This window comes from Aotus nancymaae, unplaced genomic scaffold, assembly GCF_030222135.1.
Source record: "Aotus nancymaae isolate 86718 unplaced genomic scaffold, 86718_ANA_hifiasm-v0.15.2.pri h1tg000010l, whole genome shotgun sequence".
Lineage (NCBI taxonomy): Eukaryota > Metazoa > Chordata > Mammalia > Primates > Aotidae > Aotus > Aotus nancymaae.
In genome coordinates this window covers 17,789,817-17,810,286 of record NW_026988421.1, presented here as the reverse complement: position 1 = coordinate 17,810,286, position 20,470 = coordinate 17,789,817, and the positions used below count along the sequence as shown (strand labels likewise).

The window sequence follows — 20,470 nt, the reverse complement described above, 5'->3', positions numbered from 1 at the left end:
TGTGCATGTGTGGGCACATACTCACACTTTGCCACTCACACATGCTCACATTAAAAAAATGATGAGAAAAAAGTACTGCATGCATTTACCACGTCAGTGATGATATCCCAGTCTGAGAAGGAACTGGGCTTGTCTTGAGTGATGAAATCTGGAGTCCTGGTTGCAGTTTCTTTGCCTTTGCAGTAAGTTGACAATGCATTTCAGATGTAATTAGTTCCCATCAAAGTTACCTCACCTTCAGAGGTGAGAATTATTGATGGCGCATAAAGCCGGATCAGTGTGACCTGTAAAGCCCTTACCTCTCTCTCCAAGGTGACACGTGTGGACGTGGGGTGCGTTGTTTGTTTGGAGGGTTGCTGTTAGTTTTTTGGCATCCTTGTGTGTGAATAAGTGGTACAAAATATGAGGATGTTACCTTCTCACCAGTTTCTAATAATTGTCAGTTTACTCCTTTGCTTTTTTAGTGGAATGGTCCTTAGCAGGATCCTTCTTTTAAATGGATTTCTTATTCTTCCAAAGATGCGGCATTTCCAAAAGAAAATTCTTCTATTTATGCATAGAACCTTGAACTCTCTTACTCCTTAAAAATCTAGGCATTAGTTTCAGCTCTTTTTTAGCTGTGTGGTCCTAGCTAGGCCCTTTTACATCTAGACCTGGAGATTTAAAGAAAATCATAAAGAATTAGATTAGATGATTTCTAAGACTCATTTCATTTTAAAATTCTGATCTTTCTGAGACGCATGAATCCATTCCCTCTTGCTGTGGAGGAGAAAATACATGAAAATCTGAATCCACATGCATATGTCAGAGTTCTCCAGAGACACAAAACCGATAGGTTGTGCATGTTTATGTACAGAGATTTGCAATAAGGAACTGGCTCACCCAGACATGGAATTCTATAATCTGCATCATCAGGTGTCATGATCTGTCGTTGGGAAGCTGGAGACCCAGGAGAGTTGATGGTGAAGCGCTAGTCTGAGTCTGAAGGCTGGAGGACTGGTAGAGCTGATGGTGTAATTCCCGTTTGAAGGCCGGTAGGCTTGATCCCAGAAAGAGATGCTGCTTTAGTTTAAGTCCGAACGCAGTTACTCAGGAAGATGCCCCCTTATTTGGAGGAAGATCAGCCTTGTATTCTATTCGGGCCTTCAGCTGATTGGCTGAGGCCTGCTCACATCAAGGAGGGCCATCTGCTTTACTCAGTGAATGTTAAACTTATTGAAGAGATCCTCAGAGAAACATCCAGAATAATGTATAACCAAATATCCAGATACCCTGTGATTTAGTCAAACTGACACATAAGGCCAGGCATGGTGGCTCACACCTGTAATCCCAGCACTGTGGGAGGCTGAGGTGGGCGCATCACTTGAGGCCAGGAGTTCGAGACCAGCCTGGCCAACGTGACGAAACCTCGCCTCTACCAAAAAATACAAAAATTAGCTGGGTGTGGTGACACATTCCTGTATTCCTGGCTACTTGGGAGGCTGAATCACGAGAATCACTTGAACATGGGAGGCGGAGGTTGCAGTGAGCCAACATTGCACCCCTCCACTCTAGCCTGGGTGACAAAGTGAGTCTCTGTCTTTAAAATAAATAGAGACATAAAATTAATGACCACACCAAAGTTTTCTGAGGCACAATGTAAAGCTCTTGCCTTTTTCTTCCTGCCTATGAGGTTGGTTCCGATTCTTCTGACAGTCAGCAGATGTTGGCTGGTTTGACTCTGAATGACGCCTTTCTATTTTTTTTATTCAGGTGTCCCTCTGGCAGCCAGGCTGGAGTACAGGGACACAATCATGGCTCATACAACCTTGATCTTCTGGGCTTAAGCAGTCCTTTCACCTTAGCCTTCTGAGTAGCTGGGGCTACAGGCCTGCACCACCACATCTGGCTAATTTTTTTTTTTTTTTTAATTTTTAGTAGAGATGAGGTCTTGCTATGTTGCCTACTCTGGTCTTGAACTCCTGAACTCAAGTGGTCCTCCAGCCTTGGCCTCTGAAAGTGCTGGGATTGTAGGTGTGAGCCACCGTACCCAGCTCTGAGTGATACTATGTCATACAAAATTTTTATCTCTGGAGGTCTTTGTATTTTTAGGGGTTTTGTTTTTCAAATACTTTTCACCTCCTTCTGTATTTGTTCATTTTTAGATGTTTCATGGCAGAGCCGTTAGTATTTTCTGACTTATTAGGTTTTATTTGATTGCATTAGCATTTGAATATTACCCAGCTAGTTGTGGAGTAGGGCAGTAAAGTAAGCTCATAAAGAAGCTCATAAAGAAACAAATAATACTACGACTCTATCGGTGGCATGCCTTGATTCTTGATCCATGTGACTGTGTTCAGATCAGCTTAGCACACGCTGTCATCAGGGGCTGAGCCACCAGTGAGACTCAAACCCAGCCCTGTCCGTCTACCTTCTCTCTCGACATGATCCAGTGTCATCACTTGACTTTCCCCAGAAGAAGCACACCTCTTGAGGTCCTCTATCACAAGCAGGGAGTGTTTCTGGAGAATTGGAGAAAGCCACGAGGGAGGTTTTAGTGCTGTTCAGCATCTGCGGCTTCTCCTTTCTGGATCCAGTGCATTTATGGAGCCCACCACGATGTGAAATAGCTCAGTGCTGCCAGTGGTATTGACAGGAACAGTAGGGGCGAAGGAGGGCCCTCGGGGCAATTCCAGCAGATGTGTGGTGGCTGAAGGTCCTCCTCTCCTTTCTGCAGAGACTGGCCACCTGCTTCATTCTTTCAAGAAGCACCAAATGCCTACTTCAGTACCTTGCCTTGTAACAGCCCACTCATTGTGTCAGGAGCATGAAACTCACAAGACCTTCATGTACTTCTATCCTGTAACAACCCCAATTTTTCCCACATCCTTCCTTGATTCGCAGATGGACAATTACGGAGGCCAGTCTGGCTGAGGTGAGGACTGCTTGAGTCTGCATTCCTCTCTCTTTTCTCAAACCCATTCCAGACTAGCCTGAGCAAAGTGAATGTATTGATCCATAATTGAAAAGTCCAGAGTGATCACACATCAGGCATGGCTGGATCCAGGGGCCCATATATTAGAACCATCTCCTTCCAGTTCTGGGCTCTGCTAGCCTCCCAGTTGGTTTTACTGCATAGAGGCTTATTCAAGTCCGGAGAGATCTTACTTTCCCTACAAGTCTGTGACCTTGATTCTGAACCTGCGTCTGTGGGAAGGGGTTGCAGTGTGCTGGGTGATTGGACTGTGTAAACTTTCCCACTTCTGAAGCTGGTGTGCGGTACACTCCACTAAGCTATATGGCTCTAGAGGGGGGGGTGCCCCCTAGGTAACTGACAGTGTTGTTACTAGAAAAATCATGAATGGACATGGAGTAGAAAACTCAGCAGATGTTCATTTCCTGGTATTTAGGATTTGTTGAAGAGTTTTTTATTCGCTTGTTTTTTAAAGAAAGATTCAAAAGGAAAGAAAAATCAACTGTAGTTATTTTCTCATGGTATAAAAAGATTTTGTAGTTGTATGTACATTTGAACTTTTTATAAGATATCCCTACCTCCTAAAATTGGAAGTCGTTTATTAAGACTTAGTATTCTGTAACAGAATTGGAAACAAATAATTATGAAAATAATTATGAACATTAAAGAAGAAAGCCGGTGGGGGGTGGGGAAGAGTGGTCTTGGGGGGGTAATAAACCTCCTTTGGGCCACATAAAATGGAAAGCAGGGTAGCCTGGTAAGATAAGGTGGGGAATGTTGGGGTAAGGTTAATTCCACCAAGTTCAAAGCCGGCAGTGCAGTGCTGGATGTGAACTGGAAATTTGGCTCTGAGGTTCCCAGGCATGGAAGAATACATAGATCTGTACAGAGAGGTTGTGTGCTTGTTTAACATTTCCATAAGGCAAAATTTCCTCTAAGAGTGAAGGCCATGAGGAAATGCCCACGGAAGATAAAAAAGGCCACGTGGTCTGTGACAAGCAGGGATGCATTTCTTTCCCAACACCTTCTCTGGGGCACTTGCCTTAGGAACTCTGCCTCTTGGCTCTCAGCATTGTGTTAGAAAATAAAGCAAGCAGACTTGGATTAAACCCTCATGTTGCTGGGTTCCTTCTAGAAACAATGGGAGGGCTAACCAAGTCACCTTTGATTGAAGGCAGAAAGGTGAGTCACTGCTGTGGCTGGACTGAATAGGATAGCCTTAGCTGTAAAACTGGGCTGATCTCTCAAATGGACTCATGCTTGCCTAGTGACTCAGGCTGCTGTTTACAAATGAGCACAGTGAAGAAACGCAGAGTGGGAGGCATTTTCTGCATAAGGCCTAAGGGAGACTTTAGACCTCCAGGCATGGAGAACCAAGTACTTCCTTTGGTGCTCTGCTGCCCTTCCTGGGGGCAGATCTTTCAGCTTCTGGCAGTTAGTTGGTGGCTCTCAAAGTCCAGACGGGGTCAGCTGCAGCCATCTGGGCCCTGGAGTAGCTCCAGTTATGGGGCAGTGTGTGGCTCCCTCTCATTTTGGGAGCTCACTTTGCCTGTGGATGGTTTTAATCCATCTGGATAAACTTGGGGCCCGTGGCATTACCCCACGTACCATGGTAACCATGTACGTTGCTCTGAAGATGTGACTGCTGTTGTATACATTTGTTCTTTATTTATATCAATTTCCTATTTTCCAGAGTCTTCCATCCCCACTAAGTCTATTGTGATAGTGAATGTAAAAACATATAAGATGTTGGTATTATCCTCAATCTCTTATTCTTAGTCCTGAACAAATTACGTGAAAAAATTCTTCATGGAATTTTTCTCCATGTAAAACTTTTTACAATGAACATAAAGGGCATAGCCATTTCTCTTTTTTGGAAAAGTAGAATAATATTTCTTCGTTGTGAAATTGCCCTTCTTGGACCCCAAGTTGTTTTTTACAGCCCTAAATTCTCTTCCCTGTTGACTGAGCCATAGAAAGGCCAGTGGGTCTCTACAGCAGGCACCAGCGTGAGTTGACTGGGACCTGGTCCATATTCTCCCTCTGCCATTTACTAGCTGTGTGACCTTGGGCATGCTCCTTACCGTCTCTGAATCAGTTTCCTCCTCTGTGAAACAGGCATGATACTACCCACCTCATAATAGGTGTGAGGATTAATGGAATAAGAGGCACACTCCCGTCTAGGGCCCCAGACAGAGTAGCCTGTTAGTAAACTGTAGCAGCTATTGTGATAGGGTTTGAAATTCAAGTTAACACATATTTCTTGAGCACCCAAGGTGTGTGCTGCTGGATCTTTCCAAGGTCCAGGATTGGTAGTATAGTTGCTTTTCTCAAAAGACTATCATCTGGCAGAGGAAAAGGTGTTAAGGTATGAGTGAGGACAGATCAGTCAGGCGTGGTGCTGCTTGCCTGAGATCTCAACACTTTGGAGGCCAAGGTAGGAGGATCGCCTGAGCCCAGGAGTTCGAGACCAGCCTGAGCAATGTAGCAAGATTCTGTTTCCACAAAAAACAAAAAGATGAGCTGGGTGTGGTGGCGTGCACCTGTAGTCCTAGCTATTTGGGAGGCTAAGACAGAAGGATTGCTTGAGCCCAGGAGTTTAAGTCCAGTCTGGGCAACATAGCAAGACCCCATCTCTTTAACGACAACCAAAAAAAGATCAGTTCCCCAAGCAGTTGAAGTATTAGTATTAAGTGCAACCATATATAATTGTATTTTTGTAGGACAGAAATACCAGCAATTTCACATAACTAATAGATTCAGTAAGGTAAGTTGAGAGAGAGAATGCTAGCTAGCTGGTTCTCGAGAGGCTCAGAGGAAGGGGAGGCTATGCCCATTAGGTGGGTAGGGGTGGGAATACTCAGCAGGAAGGCTGCCCAGAGGAGGTTGCATTTCAGATGCTCCTAGAAGGGACCCTGAGCTGGATGGCAGGAAAATGGGAGAGTTCTGATTTGTGCTGGGAACTGTAATCCCTCTCGCTTGGAGCTTCTATAGAAATGTGGGTTAGAGTAGAAAGGAAGGCTGGGGGCTGTGTGTGCCTTGGTGACGTGTCCCCCTCACTCCCGAGCCTTACTCTGTTCCCCTTTCTTCCTGGCAGCAGAGCCCCCTCCCTTGCTGCACTCAGGGACATGACTGTCAGCACTTCTACCCCCCCTCAGACTTCACTGTCAGCACTCAAGTCTTCAGGGACATGAAAAGGAGCCACTCCTTACAAAAAGTTGGGGAGCCCTGGTGTATTGAGGTAGGTCTCGGAGCAGAATGACGGTATGAGATGAGCTAGCTCTGAAATGAAGCCACCCATCCAAAGCTGACCTCTTTCTAGGGCAGGGCCCTTCCACTGCGATCCCTGAATTCTTGTCGGGTCACTGTCATTTCGGGTGCCATGATGTCTGGGTGTGCTGACCACTGATAGGGATATCATAGCCATAAAAATACCTGTTTACAAGGAGAGGGTGGAGGGTGGTGCTCCCTTGACTCCAGAATGCCTGACTCCCAGTGAAGGCCCCGTGATCCAGTACCTCACGTAACTTCCATGAAATTGAGGAGCACAACCTCATCCCATTAAACTTGGCCCCAGGAAGTGTCTCCTGGGACGCTACACAGATTGCAGTGGAGGAGAAGTTACCACTTCAACTTTGCCTTCGTAACTAGTCATTTAGAACTTGAAAATTTTCTTTTAAAATCCAGGGTGCTGGAAAATGACTACTTGGCCTTGACAATACCTACCGGAGGCAGCCGTGAATGGCTTTTCTCGCAGATGTTGCTCTTCAAGGACAGGAAGCATTGTTAATTTCCTTTAAATAATTCAATACAACGTCAATACCCCACACTGCTCAGTGCTTGGGAGTGACAGTTCTCTTCAAATTAGTAGTCCTAAAGAAAAAAGACCATCTAGAACATGCTTTTATCTTCAGAAAAGCAAAAGTCAATGCAGATTAAAAATTTTCAGACTCTTAGATTTAAACAGCAAATGATTTAGTACTAATGCTAGCTTTAAGAAAAGTAAAAGTGAATATTTATGAACCAATTAATAAAGCCTATGTCTTTAAAAACATTTATTGTATACCTACTAGGTGATGTGCTGTGTGTCAGGGCCTCAGGAACAGAAAGCAGTGCCTCCAGCAGGCGGAGACCTGGAGTAATATATATGTACATAAGTCTTGCTGTTGGAGACAGAAAATGTGGAATAAATCATCTTTAAAAGTTTGTTCTGGTGTGGGAAGTGATAAATAGCCATATAGGAGAATTAGAAACTGTAAAAATATATAAAGAAAATATAAATACCTATACTCTTATTACCTATTGGTAATATCTCTCCTTTTTTTTTTTTGAGATGGAGTCTTGCTCTGTTGCCCAGACTGGAGTGCAGTGGTGTGATCTTGGCTCACTGTGACCTCCACCTCCCAGGTTCAAGCAATTCTCCTGCGTTATCCTCCCAAGTAGCTGGGATTACAGGCGCCCGCTACCATACCAGGCTAATAGTTTTGTATTTTTAGTAGAGATGAGATTTCAACATGTTGGCCAGGCTGGTCTCGAACTTCTGTCCTCAAGTGATCCACCTGCCTTGGCCTCCCAAAGTGCTTGGATTACAGGTGTAAGCCACCATATCTGGCCAATAATCTCTTAATATTTAGATGTATTTTCAAATATCTAGTCATTCATGTGTACAAACCTTAAAAATGTTTCACAAAATTGGGATTATAACATGTTTTGCAATTTCTTTCTACTTTTAATTCTAGGAGCACTTTTGACACTGTAACGTGTGCTTAATTCTCTTTAGTAACTTCAGGAACTAAAGTGGAAATCCTCTGGTCTAACTATTCCCTGTTAGCCAGATGTGCATAAAACTGAAGATGTTTCTGGAGTCTTTCGGACTTTTCGCTCTCTTGCATGCATTCCTCTGATCATGCATGTTCTTGGGCCATGCCTGTGTCTTGATTACCTGGAGCTGCTGTCCGTGTGTGTAAGGAGCATGCCCTTTAACTGGCCTGGGTCTGACAGAGCAGGGAGGCCTCCTTTTCTCTGCATTAGCCATGGCCTGGTGGAAGCTTTTTTTAGTAGCCTCTCATTGGTTCAGCTTTTAATAAGCATAGCTGTTCATTCTGACTGTGATAAGATGATATGAACATAGCTATTCTTCCATCAGAGCCTGGCACATGGTAACTCATTAATCTTTGGTTGGCGGCAGGAGGTAGATAAAGGAACCAGGCACCCATTTTAAGTATGAGGAAAACGAAACAGAAAGACTGGGTTTCTTCCTTATAACTCATGATCTGTAGGAGCTGATTAGATCCCTGGCGCCAGTGACTGAGCATTTCTCAGCCTTGTCTTCAGAACCCAGAAACATCTCCCAGGGACGTGCCAAAATGCCACGTTTCCAGGATGCCATATAAATCTGTAAACTGTGAATAGGTGAGATACAAAGATGCCACTTACAGGCTGTGCCAACTTGGGCATATTACCCGATTGATCTGTGCTTCAATGTCTCCATCAGTGATAAACGTTCACATATAGGCTGTATGTAAAGGGGTTGCTTGACTGGCACGGTGGCTCATGCCTGTAATCCCAGCGCTCTGGGAGGCCAAGGCGGGCAGATCATGAGGTCAGGAGTTTGAGACCAGCCTGGCCAACATGGTGAAACCCCATCTCTACTAAAAACGCAAAAATTAGCCAGGTGTGGCGGCACGCGCCTGTAATCCACAGCTACTTGGGAGGCTGAGGAGGAGAACTGCTTGAACCCAGGAGGTGGCGGTTACAGTGAGCCAAGATAGCACCACTATACTCCAGCCTGGGCAACAGAGCAAGACTCTGTTTCAAGGCAGGGGGCGGTGGGGCAGGGGGTAGAAGAATTTTGGTGATGTCTGAAAATCCTGATCCCACAGCATGGGTGTGATAGAAATGGCTTTATGGAGTGTGGTGGGAACATCGCGTGACTAGTTATCAGAACTAAGTTCTAGTCCAACACTCTTATCACTTTTTTGGCAAGATGCCTTTCTCCTCTGTAATGCAAATCCTGCACCTGCAAAAAGAAGGTGGTCGTGGGATAGTCCCCCAGCTGCTCCACTGCTCCACTGCTACAGAGATCCCTTGACATTTAACACAGGCTTCCTGTGACCCAGGAACTACTGTAAAAACTACTGTAACTACCACCTATATTAGCTTTCCCGAACCTTAAAAGCAACCCTAAGAGGGAGGTGCTGTGATTATTCCCATTTTGCAATTAAGGTAACTGAGCCAGAGACAGAGAGAGAGCAACATGCCTAAGATCACACAGCTGAAGAGTGAGAGCTATAAAATTGCTGGTAACAAGGGCCATGGCTATTGGCCATGGTTCAGAGCCATGATACCCACCATCTTCCACTCGTTCAGGGAGAAGGTGTTTGATCCTTTTCTTCACTCAGCCTTCTTAGGAGTTGGGAGGAAATTTTGATTCAGGATACCTAAGTTCTTACAAGTCTCAACAATTGTACCTTTGGTCCCATCCACATTTCAAATTCATTGTCCCTTCTCTTTCTTTCTGTGCAGTTCAGCCGGATTCGAACCCTTTAGATCTCCTCCTTTAGGGAATTAAGGTTGGTAGACCAGCTGAGTAAATGTGACTCAGAAAGTCAATACCCACCTGGGCAGGGATGAATCATTTCTTTCTAGTTAGCTATTCATGTACATTTTAAAGCTTGCCACACAAAGTCATTACATTGAGGCTATTAACATGTTTAATAGTGACAATAATAGGGTGTGACCCATGGCATATAACCACATTCAGATAAGAAGAAAGTGTTTTTTTTTTTTTTTTTCCTGTAATTGCTCAGTCAATACCATTTTCACGGAAATACTTGCAAACAAACTTTTAAAAAGTTCTTTGTCTAAACCCTTCCCTGATTCCTGTTTCCTTCCTCTTCAGGGGTTCTGTAAATTTTCCCGATCAGTGGCCAGGGATTAGTGAGTTGGTGCACTCTGTCCTTCTGATTTTGTGGTTGACCTACCCTTTTGCTGGTGTTGAGCCTCTTTTTATTTCATTTTTTGGGGGGTGTGTGCGTGCACGCGCATGTGTGTATTTTCAGGAGGGGCACATTATAGCTGCTACTTGCTTATTAACCTCTCAATCTATAAATTTCAAGGAAGAAGAGACTTCCGCTAAATTTGCCAAGCTAGTCACATAAACAGGGAGTTAGCCATTTTGGTGAGAGGAAATGAAACTTTTCTTGGGTTTATTAGACCACATCCTATGTGGCTTATTATATGTCTGATTTCTAAAAAGCATGTCATCATGGCCAAAGTTTTATTTTTGCTTGTTAGTCATTTGAAACAAATATAGATATTGCTTCATTTCCTGGGTACTGTAGTTTTCAGTACGTGATATGTATGGAAAATCTGGATTTGCACAACCAAGTGCAGAGAAGGGAAGTATTTGCTCATTTATAATTCTCTACATTATAACTTTGGATTAGCAAGCCTTCTGCTGAACGAAACATTTTCATTTGTCTCCCACCCCTGATTATATAAAGAAGCAGATGAGACAACCAAAAAAAATACCTCTTCAAGACAAAGTGAATATTTTGAAATACTTCCTCGCAATCTTTTAAAAAATGTGATTTAAAAAATCATAGGTGGGATCATACTGTACATGCACTTGTTTTCTGTTTATTTTACATCTCTCTATACCAAAACACTTTCCTATGTATGCCACAAAGACTCTTTATGAAACTACGAATGATTATCCATCCTGGAAATCGTAGGTATCCCTTAATGTACTTAGCTGTTACCCCAATGAACACAGACTGTTAGTTCCACTATTGGCTGGACGCAGTGGCTCACGCCTGAAATCCCATCACTTTGGGAGGTCAAGGCAGGCGGGTCACTTGAGGCCAGGAGTTTGAGACCAGCCTGGCCACCGTGGCAAAACCCCGTCTCTACTAAAAAATACAAAAATTAGCTGGGCGTGTGGTCCCAGCTACTCGGGAGGCTGAGGCAGGAGAATCACTTGGACCGTGCAGGTGGCAATTGCACTGAGCCAAGTCTGCACCACTGCACTCCAGCCTGGGCAACAGAGCAAGACTCCATCTCAAAAAAAAAAAAAAAAAAAACAACAACACCCAAAGTTCCACTATTATAGTGCAATTGCATCTCATGTGGCAGAGGGTGTAAGTTGCAAATACTGAGTGATTCTGGAACATTCCATAATGCCCCAGTGATGTATGTGACCCGTCATCACTTTGCATGTATAGCCCCGGATCGTTCTGCTCAAGTGGGCCAGCAAATTCAACTCCTCGTCATCCCATCTCTACCCCAGTTCATGCTCATTGGGTAGAACGGCAGGTGGACCTACCAGATTATTTTAATTTTTTCCTTCCCCGCATCCTCTATCTGCCAAGGTTTTTCTGTTGAAGTCTTCTAGGCTAAATGAGCTCACAGATTTCCTCTGCTGGTCAACTGCTGCGATAGTGTCAATGGACACTGCAGTGTGTCCCTGGGAATTTTTAATGCCTCAGTGAGGTCACATTCCCAGTACATAGGGAACACGATGTAGTCCCACCTGCCTTATCAAATGCAGAGCTTGCCGCCAGAAAAACAGACGCAGAGAAGCAGGGATCATTTCTGGCCCCATTTCCCTCACTGATCACCATTTCTTAGACTGCAAAGAGATGTCACTGTAAATGCTATCCTTTTCATTTTGTATACTAAGCCGGAAGCCCAGGCACTCTCCGTGGAGGTCTTCCAAGGAGCTCATCCGTGCGCAAGATGGCGTGTTCCTGCATCCTGCATCCTAGCCTCAGTGAACTTACTCGGCACCTGCCAGGACTCAGCAGGCTGTGCCCATGTCTGTCCATGTTAGTGGCTTCCTCCTTATCCCCTTTCATTGTGAGTCACATATTTCCTTTGCGGCCCATGTGACAAAGGTCATTGATAGAGAAGACTTGGGCCTTTGGTGTGTGACATGTCATCCCCACAGTTGATTGTTTTGGATCCTACCCTTTTGTAATGCTGTGAGGTGACAGGTCAGTTTTTAATAGGGTATAAATTAGCCTTCAGACTTTGTATTCCACATACGGTCTCCCATATCAGAATATGCGGGTAGCACTTGGGGGAGTTGTTAGGCGCTGCAGAGGTGGTTTTGACACTATCTGCTTATCAGTCAGTGTCTCTGTAGACGTACCTGTTTCTCAGGTATCAATCCCTTCGATGATGTCAGTGAGGTAGACGTTTGGAATTTGGAAACAGAGAGGAACCATATTTCAGTCCAGACTCTGGAACTTAATTTATTCATTTTTATTAAGGGCAGCAATGATTAGGCAAGCAAAGTAGCAGATCTGAGTTCTTACTCTTCCTTGTCAGGCCTGGCCTGTGGACCTTATTGGAAAGGTATTTATTGCATCAGCTGCTGCTGATTTAGCCAGGAGCGCCATCATCTTTCAACTTTTACTTCACACCTGTTCAGTGTTCTCTGTCACGTGTCTGAAAGGCCATTTCAAACCTGTCTGCATTAAGAAAAATTAGTTGTGTTTTTTTTTTTAAGCTTGGTGGAAGTGCCGTAAGAGTTCAGATTTACTTCTCCTGGTCAATGTCTGGCCTTGTCTACGGGGGCTGAAAATGAAAAAGGAGGTGGCCTTGGTGCCACCACACCCTTTTAGATTCTGGCCCTGTCACGTCGCACTCACAGCCAGCTTCAGAGGCCACAGCAGCAGGGAGAAAAGCTCTTGGCTGGGAAGATCCAAATTAGAGGCCCGTTTGTGCTCAGAGTGGAAGTTTCTGTTTTGGAAAAGCCAGTTCTCTCCAGAGGGGAGAGTGGGGACAGCAAAGCAACGAAGACACCGGAGAAAGAAGAAGTAAGAGTCAAGGGAGGTCGGGAGGCATGTAGTGACTGCTAGACATGGGCCCTCCTGCTCAGCTTCTGCTCCAGCCCCACTGGGTCAGACAAGCTTAGCCTGAGCCCCACGTCACCATCCCTGTCCTGGTTGTAGCCTCTTACTATTTAGAAAAACAGAATTGGGGGAGATGACAGTAGCTTGACTTCAATCTACACACAGGGCGGTCGGGAGGGTCGTGCAGGCTCTGTCACTTACTGCCCAGCCCAGTTCCTGCCTGCTGGGTTTGTGGCAGCATTTGTGATCAGCCTCGTTGTGGTTTGCCAGGGGCCAGCTGACAGGTGAGAAGTCCACTCGTTCCTGAAAAATGAGTTAGCCCACCGCTGGAAAGTAGGAGCAACTTGTAACCAACCGGGGGAGGTCCAGTGTGTGGGACTGTCACAACTCTTTCTTGGGACAAATTTCTTTCCTCTTGCCACTTGTAGAAGAATCTGTGGGGAGGCTGGCGCAGTGGCTCATGCATGTAATCCCAGCACTTTGGGAGGTCAAGGTGGGAGGATCACCTGAGGTCAGGAGTTCAAGACCAGCCTGGCCAACATGGCGAAATCTCGTCTCTACTAAAAATACAGAAATTAGTGAGGCATGGTGGTAGATGCCTGTAATTCCAGCTACTTGGAGACTGAGGCAGGAGAATCGCTTGAACCTGGGAGGTGGAGGTTGCAGTGAACCAAGATTGCGCCATTGTACTCCAGCCTGGGCGACAGAGTGAGACTCTGTCTCAAAAAAAAGAAAGAGAACCCATAAGAAAGATATATGGAGGTGAGAGAGAAAGGTGTACCATATAGTGATTGCTTATGACATCTTTACTGGCTTCAGAAACACATGTCATGGTTGGGCGTGGTGGCTCATGCCTGTAATCCCAGCACTTTGGGAGGCCCAGGCGGGTGGATTGCCTGAGGTCAGGAGTCTGAGACCAGCCTGGCTAACATGGTGAAATCCTGTCTTGCTAAAAACACAAAAATTAGCCGGGTGTGATGGCACGCCTGTAATTCCAGCTACTCAGGAGGCTGAGGCAGGATAATCGCTTGAACCTGGGAGGTGGAGGTTTCTGTGAGCGGAGATAACGCCACTGCCCTCCAGCCTGGGTGACAGAATGAGACTCTGTCTCAAAAAAAGCAAAAGAGGGAGAAACACATGTTGTACCTGAAGGGAAGATAGACCCTTTGCCTACCCTTCTTCTCCATCTCCGGGGTAAGGGCAGCAGTGTCTGGCACAGGCTCCTGGCCTTGTGTTGTAGGGATATGTTGGGGATGTTTTGTTTCTTCTTGGACCGTCGTTCCTGCTTGGGACAGCAAAATCTACAAGTTCCAGGTCTCTGTTGGGGCTTTCTACACTCATGTCTTGTGTGGTCAGGTCACTTGCAGCTGTTTTTCAAACTTACACTCATGGCATGCAATTCTGTGCCCCTGATTTAAGGTATGAGGGCCAGGTTTCTTTTGAGATGTGGAATTTTTATAAAAAAGTTATATTTTAGGCCAAGTGCGGTGGCTCATGCCTGTAATCCCAGCACTTTGAGAGGCCGAGGCGGGCAAATCAAGAGGTCAGAAGATTGAGACCATCCTGGCTAACACAGTGAAACTTCGTCTCTACTAAAAAACGTAAAAAATTAGCCGGACGTGGTGACGTGTGTCTGTAGTCCCAGCTACTCAGGCAGCAGAATTGTTTTAGCTCCGGGTGCGGAGGTTGCGGTGAGCTGAGATTGCACCACTGCACTCCAGCCTGGGTGACAGAGCGAGACTCCATCTCAAAAAAATAAAAATAAGAATGGTGGTTTTTTAAAATATGTGATCATTGACTTTTTCTTTTGGTCTAACAGTTCTATGAATTTTAATATAAATTCCTATTATTGCCGCCACTACCATAGTCAGGATACTACAGAACAGCTCCATCACCCTATACGTGTCCTGGTGTTGCCTTTGTATAGTCGCTGGAGATGTGGGTTTTATTTTTATTATTTTCTCCGTTTGATAGCTAGTGCTGACTCAATTCACTTCTTTCATTCAAGGGCTAATTTTTCTCTGTTGATGATCAGGGGCTTCTGCCCTGCTGTTTCTCCAGGCCGTCTCCAGCGGAAGAGATAAACTGTAGTGCCATGGTCGTCAGCTTATTAGTTATTGGCAAGTCTTGGTTGGATTTTCCATTCTTCATTGTGGGCTGTTCTTGCCTGTACACCTAGCATGCTTTGGGTCACTTTGTGGATTTAGGAGAATTCATGGTAATTCAACAGTGGCCAGAGAAAGAAATAACGAGGGAAATGTATTATTGCTAACCATATAGGCCTCAGAGTGAAAATGGCTTTTGGGGTGTTCTGCTTTGGATTATTTATATTAGTCTTTCTCAGATGTCGGGACAGATTTTCAAGATTTGGGTCTAACGTTTAAAATGAAGATGGTAGATCTGTAGATTTTATTGACACAACTTGGTCCTCCCAGGCTGTCCTCACCTGCCCCACTACTTAGATAAATCCAGGAATGGCAAGAGGAGAGCACCTGAGCCGTCTGCACCAATCCTCGGTGCCTCCCCACCCAGGTTCAGGAACGAGCTGCTACACGCACGGGAAGACCAGAGTTGCCTTCTTCCTGGCTGTTGTTCAGAGTTTTTGCTTTCTTAGGGAAAAGTGCAATGCAGGGCCGTGTGTGCGGTGGGGATCTTCTGTGTGTGCATGTCCTCCTCCTGGGAAATGAGAGGTGACCTCCAAGGTCCCAGCTCAGAGTGTCACACTCGAGTGAACAGTAGATGATGCTTCTGCCGTGCGTTTTGCTAGGGAAGGTAACAGCCATCGCACACATGTAAATTCTTGTGTAATCCAATTCCTGTCTTTGTAATTACTTGGAGACTTGCCATCGCAGCCAACTGAGAAGTGGGAGCAGTGACCCAGGGCAGAAAGCAGAAATTGGAGGGGAAGGGAGGGGTGGGGAGGTGGCATCCAGAAGACAGCTGTAGCTCTCCTGGCTTTACAGCATCTGAAATCACTTCAGGACCAGGAAAAAGCAAAAACATTATAACTGCCCTCTATGCACGTACCCCCGCTTTCCTATCCCATGTCCCGCTCCCTCTACCTCTCTCCTGGCAGGCTGGAGGAATTCTCAGCGCCTGTGGTTAAGAGTCAGGCCATCCATGACTTAGCTGAGAGGAAGAACTTTTACTGATAAGAAACTCCCATTGTCTGGCAACAGGTTTCTGTAGAGGAATGTCTTCTAGGTGGGAGAAGAATGGTTTTCGTCTTTAAAAACCACACACTGAACAAAGCATCCTGAGCTTGGGAACCTAGCAGAAGAACAAAGCAGGCAGGAAACAAGTTGCTTTTCAGCATCCTCGTTGACATGATAGGGTACTTTAGAAAGCGGGTAGTGGCATTATTTCCACAAGTACAGCAAGTGTCACTGTGGGGTCTTAATTCTGTCGAATCTGCCTCTAGAAGGCAGAATGATCAGCTCTGCTCTGAACGCATTTGCCATTTGTCTGATTGACGTCGGAAACATGATGTCACTTCTGCAAACACCCACATGAGAAGGTGTATTTTTTTTTCTTATTTAGGTGACAGATTGCATGTTAGGGCACTAAAAGATGAAAGCACTAAATATTTGCTTTAGAAAAACACAGTGGAAGATTCTCTCATCCTCCCCGCTGAAAACTGATGGGCTTAGAATTCCATTAACAAAAATGACTGTCTGCAGTTAAACTTACTGCTACCCTCTGGGCATGATTAACAAGTCGGGTGGAAGTGAAGGGTGGACAGTGGATTCTTTTTTCATGTTGTGTGGAGCAGGGCACTTTAGTTGAAATTGAGGTTCAAGTTAGCCAAAAGAAATTCCATCCTTCTTCAGTGTGTATCTTATCCTTCTCAGTCTTTAATAGGACATTCTACTCAATAGATTGGTTTTCTCCCTATAAAAAGTAGCAATTGGGCTGGGTGGTAGCTCATGCCTGTAACCCCAGCACTTCGGGGAGGCGGGCGGATCACGAGGTCAAGAGATCCAAACCATCCTAGCCAACATAGTGAAAACCCATGTTTACTAAAAATACAAAAATTAGCTGGGTGTGGTGGTGGGCACCTGTAGTCCCAGCTTCTTGGGAGGCTGAGGCAGGAGAATTGCTTGAACCCAGGAGGTGAAGGTTGCAGTGAGCCAAGACTGAGCCATTTCACTCCAGCCTGGTGACAGAGCAAGACTCTCTCTCTCTCTCTCTTCAAAAAAAAGCAGTTTGTTTTTCTCACTCTCAGATTTAATGATAAAGTCATAATTTCTGCAAGCCTTTTAAGGAGGATATATCTTATTTCTGGGCATAATGGTTCATGCCTGTATTCTCAGTGCTTTGGGAGGCCCAGGATCACTTGAGGCCAGGAGTTTGAAACCAACTGGGGCAACATAGCAAGACCCCATCTCTACAAAAAATTAGAAAGCTAGCCAGGCATGGTGGTGTATGCCTGTAGTCCAGCTACTTGGGAGGCCAAGGCAAGATAATTGTTTGAGCCCAGGAATTCTGAGGCTGCATTGAGTTCTAACTGAGCCACTGCACTCCAGCTTGGGTGACAGAACAAAACCTTGCCTCTTGAAAAAAAAAAAAGAGGGGCCGGGCGCAGTGGCTCACGCCTTGGTGGCCTTGGGAGGCTGAGGCAGGTGGATTGCCTGAGCTCAGGAGTTTGAGACCAGCCTGGACAACAAGGTAAAACCCCATCTCTACTAAAATATAAAAAAATTAGCTGGGTGTGGTGATGTGCACCTGTAGTCCCAGCTGCTCAGGAGACTGAGGCAGAAGAATTGCTTGAACCCGAGAGGCAGAGGTTGCAGTGAGCCGAGATCGCACCACTGCACACCAGCCTGGGTGACTGAGCAAGACTCTGTCTTAAAAAAAAAAAGGAGAGAGAGAAAATGCGGTTTTGGTACTTGGTGTCTGCGATATCTGTTTAATGGCATGGTTAGGAGCGTGCACTCCATAGCCTGAGCTCAAACCTTGGCTTTGCCTCTGACTGGCTGAGTGACCATGTGCATCTCACTGCTTAGGCCTAAGCTTTTGCAAATATAAAACCAGGAGATTATTACGCCTATCTTCACTTATCAGGAGATTTGAATGAATTACTGTATATAAGGCAAGTGACATATATGGAAGCTTTTTTTTTTTTGAGACAGAGTCTTGCTCTGTTGCCCAGGCTGGAGTGCATTGTCACCACCTTGGCTCACTGCAACTCTGCCTCCTGGATTCAAGTGATTCTCCTGCCTCAACCTCCCGAGTAGCTGGGATTACAGGTGCCTGCCACCATGCCTGGCTAATTTTTTGTAGTTTTAGTAGAGACAGGGTTTCACCATGTTGGCCAGGCTGGTCTTGAACTCCTGACTTCAGGTGATCCACCCAACTTGGACTCCCAAAGTGCTGGGATTACAGACGTGAGGCACCCCGCCCAGCCACATCTGTATTTTTAAATTCACTTCTTTGATATAGGAGGAAAGAAACTTGAACCCTCTTCTTGGTGGGAATGGGGTAGGCTTTAATAGTAATACTACGTACCATGTATGAAAAATCCACTATCCTTCTGGCACTGAATTAAACTTTTCATAAGTGTTTTTGTTTTACCATCACAGCTACCACAGGAGAGAAAAGGCAATATTATTAAAAGTTGATGTATAAATAAGCTAGTCACTAACGTACTGAGCACTTACTATATACCAGCCTCTGCCTTAAGTGGTTTTCATATATTAACTCATTTAATCCTCTCAATTTGTAGGAACCATTTCTTCTCCTTTTAAAGAGAGGAAAACTGGTGCAGAGCCCTCCCCCCGCCCCCGACTTTTTTTAAAAAATAATTTATCCTTGGTTCCACTGAGAGTAATTGTTAGGATTGGGATTTGAAGGCTGGGTCTTCAAATGTTGTCCAAACCAGGGTGCCCACCTCCCCATCAATGACAGTCTTCGGTCCTGTAACATGGAAGTGGGCCCAGCTGTATGAGAAGCTCAGAGCACACAGATGCTGTCCAGATACGCTGGCTTATGATCCTCGCGGAGAAAAATCTTTATTACCGGAAGTTGTGGCTTCTGAGTCTCTCTCTGCAATTGGCAACACAGATTTTTGTTTTGTTTTGTTTTGTGTGTGTGGTTTTGTTTTTTAAATAATTAGAAACAGTTCTACAATTGTTACCACCCACAGTAAAAAATTGCTTGGATCCCGAGAAGCAAGAAAGAAAAAAAAAATTAGGCCTTTTGGTAGAATGATGAACAGGGGCCTTTAAGAGGAAAGTTGGTTTTGGAGGGTGAGTTTTGGATGGGCCGATGCTGGGACCCTTGTGTTTTTCAAGTCCCCCATTTGCCTGCATTGAGAATCAGATGTTAATGGCGGTTGCTAGTGATAGGAGGGGTTACAATGCATGAGATGGCTCTGGGAGGAAACCCACATTTTTTCGTACTTATTAATGGTATGTGTTTTGTGTGAGTGGGTGTGAGTACTGAGCGCATCAAGCGTATATTTGCACAGTGTGTGGTCCTCGCCGCTGGGTTCCACTTCCCATGATGGTGGCTACGCTGGAAGGAAAAGCAAGCCTTAGCACAGCTTGACAGTTTGCATTGTACGGACGGAGTCATTGAGGCAGGAGCAAGCCAGGCCTCTTTCCAGGTCAGGGGAGCTGAGTCAGTGTAGCTGGGGCTCTTGGTTTCTTAGGACTGTGCTCTGATTATCGAAGCTACACCCCCGCTCGCGTGGGAATAAATTGGTGCCCTTGCATATATGTTGTTCCCTCTCCTGAGAATTCAGATGGGCCGGGGTCTGAGTTCAATGCCTTTGGTCCAGTCGGATGTGTTGTTCCTTGGCGATCCTTCCCCCATAGTTTCGAGACTGTAAGTGGTCACATGGGCAAAGAGATGGTTTCCTAATCCTTGTGGGAGCTTGAAGGATTTGCCTTTGTTAAAGGAAGAACATCACGCTGGAGGGGTGTCTGTCTATGTGTCCCATTTAAACCACACTGCTTTTGACTTCTCCTCTGTGATGATTCCCAGGCAGCCTCCTCTTGCCATCCTGACTTGTTTAAATTTATGGGTTGTTGGCAAAGCAATTTTTTGATGCTATTCTTCTCATAGCCAGAGGCCAAGATCCCTTGTGGAGCAGTGCCTGAATTTAATAGATGTCATCTGGACACCAGGGAGGAGCATTGAGAAGCACTGGGGGAAAAGTCTTAGAAGTGAGATTTTACCCCTAACACTGTCTCCCAGCCTCTTATTTATCCTTTTCAGGGCAATGCAGTCTGTGATTTTTTTGGTGGTACCATAGTGTGGTATACCATACTCTACAATTCTAGGACAAAGGACACAGTGTCCTCATGGTCTTGCAGATGGCCTAAAATACATATGGTAAGCCACTTAATTTGATCTCAAATATCTCAGCATTACTGAGCTCTACGCTGGGATGTTTACAAAGCCTGAAGATCCGTCCACACTGCTGTAACATCAGACGGCACTCAAGGATCACTGGTTCTACTCTTCCGGCTCTCTGGAGGCTTGGTTCCCAGGCTAGGGTCTAAAACAGACAAGACAGTACCATCCCATTAGCTTGGCACGTGACGATTAAACAGTTCCTCGAAGTCGTGGAGCGAAGGAGGGCACAGTTAGCTCAGCCCCCACTTATTCCAACATCAGATTGCTGGCTGATAACCTCCCTCCCTGCAGTGTT

The 20,470-nt window shown here is 45.3% G+C and overlaps 1 protein-coding gene across 31 annotated transcripts in view; it reads left to right on the top strand.

Moving 5' to 3' along the window:
- TCF7L2 (transcription factor 7 like 2) overlaps window positions 1–20,470 on the top strand; it is a 213,183-nt gene that overhangs the window by 131,643 nt on the left and 61,070 nt on the right. For 12 of the 31 annotated variants that reach the window (XM_064373864.1, XM_064373849.1, XM_064373845.1 and 9 more), the window contains one exon: window positions 6,054–6,194. The exons of the other annotated variants lie outside the window; for them this stretch is intronic. In XM_064373864.1, the coding sequence (XP_064229934.1) occupies window positions 6,054–6,194 (141 nt within the window). The remainder of the gene's footprint in view (window positions 1–6,053; window positions 6,195–20,470) is intronic. 31 annotated transcript variants of the gene reach the window in all.